At 42.2% G+C, this 6000-nt stretch overlaps 1 protein-coding gene across 2 annotated transcripts in view; it reads left to right on the top strand.

Annotated features, from left to right (window-relative positions):
* Positions 1-1236: 1236 nt before the first annotated feature.
* The window catches only part of FNBP4 (formin binding protein 4), a 42657-nt gene continuing 37893 nt past the window's right edge, over positions 1237-6000 (top strand). Inside the window, exons 1-3 of one of the 2 annotated variants that reach the window (XM_047690622.1) lie at positions 1237-1565; positions 2524-2613; positions 5665-5801. In XM_047690622.1, coding sequence (XP_047546578.1) covers positions 1334-1565; positions 2524-2613; positions 5665-5801 — 459 coding nt within the window. In that variant the 5' untranslated portion in view covers positions 1237-1333. Of the gene's footprint in view, positions 1572-2523; positions 2614-5664; positions 5802-6000 lie in introns of both variants that reach the window. The other variant, XM_047690621.1, reaches the window with a different exon arrangement.

The raw sequence follows: 6000 nt of genomic DNA, 5'->3' as shown, positions 1-6000 counted from the left end.
AGCAGGGAACCTGATATGGGGCTCCATCCCCTTACCCTAAGGCAACCCCTTAACGGACTGAGCCACCCAGGCAACCCCTACAATTGTGCTTGCAAAGCGCTTAGACAGTGGCTCACACATAGTAAGGGCTCAATAAATGTTAGGTATTATTAGTATGTTTTAGTAAGAACTGAACCGCTGGGGATATAAAAATAAATACACTCAATTTCTTAAGATTGAGAAGAGGGAAACGGATATAACGGACTTAACGCCAAAATGTCAAGCACTGGGGAGGGGCTCAGCACTGATACAAGGTTGAGAGATGATAATGCCTGCGCTGGATATTGAGGAATGGAGAGTTTTGCTATGTGATAGTGTATTAGCTAGTCTTTAGCTGGCTGGCTCCAGAGGGGTAAGAAGGGGACGGGGTGGGGGTGGGGAGTGGAGGACTAAAGGAAGATAAATCTAATAAAGCAGGTTATAAAGCAGGTTGAGAATCAATGGACTAGACTTGGTAAGCTCTTGTACCCCATCGCAATAATTTAGGATTTTTCCTCCTATGCAGTATAACGTCTAGTGATTTTTTTCCAGCTGATAAGAATTTACAAAAGCATAAAGACCCACTATTTTAGGGCGCCTGGGTGGTTCAGTCTGTTAAGCAGCTGCCTTCGGCTCAGGTCATGATTCCCAGATACTCGGATCGAGCCCCGCCCGCATCGGGCTCCTTGTTCAGTGGCGAGCCTGCTTCTCCCTCTCCCTCTGCCTGCTGCTCTGCCTACTTGTGCTCTGTCAAATAAATCAACAAAATCTTAAAAAAAAACAACACTCTTTTATTTAGTGTTCGTCATACCCAAAGTAAGCCACAATAATCAGGACGAAAGTCTAGAAAGGGCCTGAAATGCAGCACAGCTTCCCAAAGGCCAAAACAAAACAATACAGCCAACAGCAAGCCGAGAAGAGGGACAAGATGGAGGACTACGGGATAAAGAAAAGACTTCGCAAAAGACGCATGGGTGGAGTCCGACGTAATAGAAAGTCATTCTAACTCAGGCCCTTCCGCGCTATTGGCCTGACTCTGACTCTTTTTCCTTTTCCATTGGCTCCTGGCTCCTTCGATGGATCAAAACAGCCAATTGCCTAGCATCGTGGGTAAAGCCCGCCCTTCCTCTCTGAGGGGAGGAGCCAGAAGAGCGTAGTGGACCCAAGGCGCTTGCGCGGGCGCGCGCTCCGCCGGTTAAAAGCAGATTCTCTCAGGAGGCGGTGTCGCGGTCCATGAATATTGATTACGCAGCGCCGAGCCGAGCGCCCGCCCCTCTCGGCTGGCCGACGCTCGCGGCTCGCGCTCGGGCTCGCGATGGGGAAGAAGTCCCGGGCGGTACCCGGCCGCAGGCCCATCCTGCAGCTCTCTCCGCCGGGGCCCCGAAGCAACACGCCGGGCAGGGATCCGGAGCCGGAACCCGACGCGGAACCGGACTCGACGGTGGCGGCGCCCAGCCAGCCAGCTCCGGCGGCGCCACCGCCGACTACGACGACGACGACCACGGTGACTGCTGCCGCCGCGGCCCCGGACGACTCGCCTTCAGAAAGTAAAGGTGCGCGAGGGGCCCCGACACTTAGGTGGGGAGTCCGAAACTCGAGCTCGGGGCTTGCGGCCTACGGCGAGGGCTGTGGGAGGAGGAGAAATCCAGGCCGGGGGTGGGGGGGCTTCCTGCACATCCGAGGCCTGCTGCGTGGGGCCCGAGGGGAGGACCGCTGTGGGCCCCGGGGCCGCGCAAGGGGCCCGCGGCGCCGTGCGCGCCCGCCCGACTGACCGAGAGGCGCCATCTCTGGTGCGGGGCTCGGCCTGGCATCCCGAGTCTCCTCGATGTGCAGTCTCGGCTTTGCATAACTTACGGATATTTGTGAAAGTACGAGCTTCTCGTCCGAGGCCTCGAGACCGGGAACCTGGCTTTCCAACACACGTCATGTGTCTTTCCCTTCGTTTTTGTCAAAACCGAGAGGGACCCTCTAGAAGGCAGCAAACCCATTTTATTGTAGCCCCCAAATTCCTTTAGAAGTGAAACTGGTGCGTTCCCGAGTACTTGTTTGTTCCCAGAATGGTCTTGGATTAAGAGTAACTGCAGCGCTGCTGCGGGAGCCAGATGCCCGAGAAGCCGCGACCGTTTCAGGCGCTAAAAAATCACGTTGGGTAGTTCCTGCGCGGTGCGGGGAGGGGGGGGGGCGGGTAGCTATAGCTGTGTTGTTGTAAAGGCCCGGTGGTAGCCCGGAGATTTATTGTGTGTGTATTTTTAAACGTTTAAATTATTTCAGATGTATTTCATGTACCATAATCATATTCTTAATGTTAAAGTCACGTGGAAGAGGCCAGTTATGCTTGTTTATCGTCTCCCGATTATTTGGGTCGGTGATGAATTTACACACCCTGTTTTCAAATTGGTGAAATAGAGACTGGGAAGGTCAAATCGAAGATTGTTTGGTCATTTGTAGTGTTTTCTCTGGTCCATTGGCACACTGGTTTTCTTTTGTTCTTTTTTTAAAATCCAGATGAGCAGGAAGTGGTGGTGGAGGTTCCCAGAGTTCAGAATCCTCCCAAACCAGTCATGACCACCAGACCTACAGCCGTTAAAGCAACAGGTACAATTTTTTTTTCATGTTTTCTACAAGGTCTTTCTTTCATTAAGATAAAATTGGGTTTGTATATATTTTGTTGAATGCTTCAGTGTCGCAAATTTATTGTTCTCCCATAAATGGAAATTTAAAATTTTTGAAAATGAAAGTAAAATTGGGGCTTGCTGGTATATACACATTAATCAAAGCAAAATTTGTTGTTGCTTTTTCTCTGTACCCAAGATACTTTGTACTGCTTTTCTTCTAATGCTGTTTTGTAGTTTTCTGGCTCGCCTGCCAGCTTGGTGTTCTTCAGAGACCTCAGGGATGTCTTTCATTCTGTGCATTTCTTTTCCAGCACAGTGCTTTGAGGTACCTAGTGAATACTTTTGGAGCTGAAAATTGCCCTTATTAAATATTTTTTTTAGCATTAAGGAATATTCGGATATACAGGAAATGCCAAGAATGTTAGTTTTCTCCATTCTTTATATGTCTTGAAAGATCAAAATACGTTTTGTACTAAACATCTAATAATTTTATTCTTTTAAGTTTGGAGGTTTCTGTATGCTATATTAATACACCTGAAATAATAGATGCTTGTTCCTCTCTGCTCCCATTTGACACTTCAAAAAAAAAGTTGTTAAAATGTTTTTATAATACAGTAGAGCAAGCATATCTAATACTTTTATGCAGAAGAACATTAGGGTAATATGCATATGAAATTCTCTAAGGAGAAATTCAGAGTAGCCTCTGAAATTAGATCAATAGACTACTATGATTCTTTTAGCCTATTGATTGTTAATAGTTTCTATGACCAAAAGAATTAAAACCGTTTAAATGTTATAGTTACTAGAAATAAGACACAGTTACTGTTTGAAACTTACAAGTAAGGTATACACCTAAGAAATAATTTTCCACCTAATGTAGATTGATTTGCAAATGGTGCTTATGGAGGTTTGAACAGTCAGCATCCCTCTCAAAAAAAAAAAAAGCAAAACTGCTAAGGACTATGGCTCTGAAGAATGTCCTTGCTTCCTCTGGTTTTAAGTAGAAACAACATCTCAGTAGTAGTCTGGAGTAGGTCCCATGCGGTTTGTTTGTTTTTTTTTTTTTAATTAAGTAATTTTACATAGTACTTAGGACTTTTTTCATTGTTACTCTAAATTCATGCCTGTTCCTTATCAGTGATGAACTAAATTTCATGTGATTAGAACTTACATGCATTTCACAACTTGCTTTTATCTTGCTTTTATTCCTTTAGCATTACTTTCTGTCCCCTTAGCATTATTTCATGTAATCTTATAATGATCTGATTAATCATGAATTAGTACTGCATCAGGTACTGTGCTGTAATTTGCTTTACGAGTCCCCTGAGAGCATTTGAGTTGTTCACAGCTTTATTTACTTAATAAAGCTGTAGAATCTGTGTGTGAAAAAATTTTTGAATTATTTTGGGGGTTATACTCTGAAAAATGGGATTATGTAGCTGAAAGAAACTTGAAGAGTTTTGTGGGTCTTGGTATATGTAACCACATTATTCTTAAGAAATAATTTATGTTGTCTCTACAGTATTAAGTATGCCTATTTCCCCAATATATTGCGTTTAATCATTTTATTTTGCTCTTTAACAGTCATTATGTTACTAGCTTGAAAGAGGTTTGATGTGTGTACTGTGAAAAGCTCTGAGGTAAAAAAGGAATAGGTGGGGCCTTGGCTAAACCTCTCGCCTGTGAGACCAACTTTGAGTCTGGGGAACTACCTACCCCTGCTTGGGGAATTTTGTAATAAAAATTCCATGCAGCTTATCTGGTTGGAACCTTTTACCAAAGGATGTGGAATTAAGGCTAATGATCTAGATGATTATATATATAATTTCCTGTAGGAAGTATTTATAAATTTCCCACCCTCCCCCCCCATCACCCAGAAACATCAGTGCTGAATACTAAAGTGCAGATTCTTTTCATACGCAAAGGCTTCTTTTCATATTACTACCCTTACTGGGCTATTACCTCTTATCAGAAAATCAGGAAAGTTGATGGACATGCCACAAAATGAGAAATAAAATACTTGGTAATTGGAAAATGGAGAACTGTCAGATATCCACTTAAAAATCTTCCTAATCAGAAAAAATTTAAAGAAAATAAAACTCTTCCTAATCAGTTTTAAATATTTTAGAAATTGGTATTTAGTACAAGAACTTCTATACTAAAAATAATGAAGGCAAGATGTATATGACTAAAGCAATGAATGTGAACTATGATAAATAAAAGGAACTTTTATTTTTAGGTGATTTCATGAATTCATTTATGGAATTATGGTAAAACTGTATTTTACTTTCTGATGAGTCTGTTCATTTACCAAATATTTATTGAGAACATAGAATGTTGCCAGGTACTGGGAAATTTTATCTTACTGATAGCTAAAAAGTTTAGCTGGTGTTTAACATTTAATGTACTTATTATAATGAAATGATCTATAAAAAGAATATATATGCTTGCTTAATTGTAACAGAGTGGCCACAGGTAGAACAAAAGGAAATGGCGTACATAGCAGCATCACAGAGGCCATACCTGATACGTCTTGAGTTTGAGGAAGACATTGGTGATTAGTTGCTGGGTTTTTGTTGTATGCTTTGATCCTAGCACTTAGAATTCCATTATTATTTGTTGCTTCTTGTTTGAGGAAAAATCACTAAAGAAAGATTTTTAGTTTAAAAATCTCTTTGTTCCATCTACTAAACCCTAATTGGCTTGCTTATTTGGGATGGACACATAAAGCAACAAATTCTAAAATCAAGATTTACCATTTGCTATTTTGACAGAGTATGAGGTTGAATGATTGTGTATTTTGAGAAGGATATAAAGCAGCTATGTGAATGAATGATTTTATTAGCTCTAAGCATAATGTAATTTAAATCTCTCTGTAGTAGTTCAGTGATGATTTATTTTGAGGTTGTGGTCTAATCTGTAAGTAGAGTAAATGTAAACTCTGACTGAAGAACCATGTCATATTCTTTCTTGACTACTTCTTGGGGCATCCTGGCATTGTTATTAACACTGTTTACCATTTTGCTTCTAGGAGGTCTGTGCTTACTTGGTGCATATGCTGACAGTGATGATGATGAGAGTGACGTTTCAGAAAAACCAGCACAGTCTAAAGAGGCAAATGGAAACCAGTCAGCTGATATTGATAGTACACTGGCCAACTTCCTAGCGGTTAGTGGTGCTTTTGTTTGGGTTTTTAATTATTGAAGCCACTTTGGGACCTGGATCTCAAGTGATTAGCCTACTTTTTTGTCAGACTCCGTGTTTCCCGCTCCCTTCTTTTCCCCTTCTATCTCTCTTCCTTAGTCCCTCCCCACTGTTCTCTTCTCTTTTCTTTCTGTAAAGGTTGTAAGGAGGAGAAAAAGGGAGA

Source organism: Lutra lutra, chromosome 10, assembly GCF_902655055.1.
Source record: "Lutra lutra chromosome 10, mLutLut1.2, whole genome shotgun sequence".
Classification (NCBI taxonomy): Eukaryota; Metazoa; Chordata; class Mammalia; order Carnivora; family Mustelidae; genus Lutra; species Lutra lutra.
Note: the sequence above shows the minus strand (reverse complement) of the source record. Positions and strands in the feature narration are given on the sequence as shown.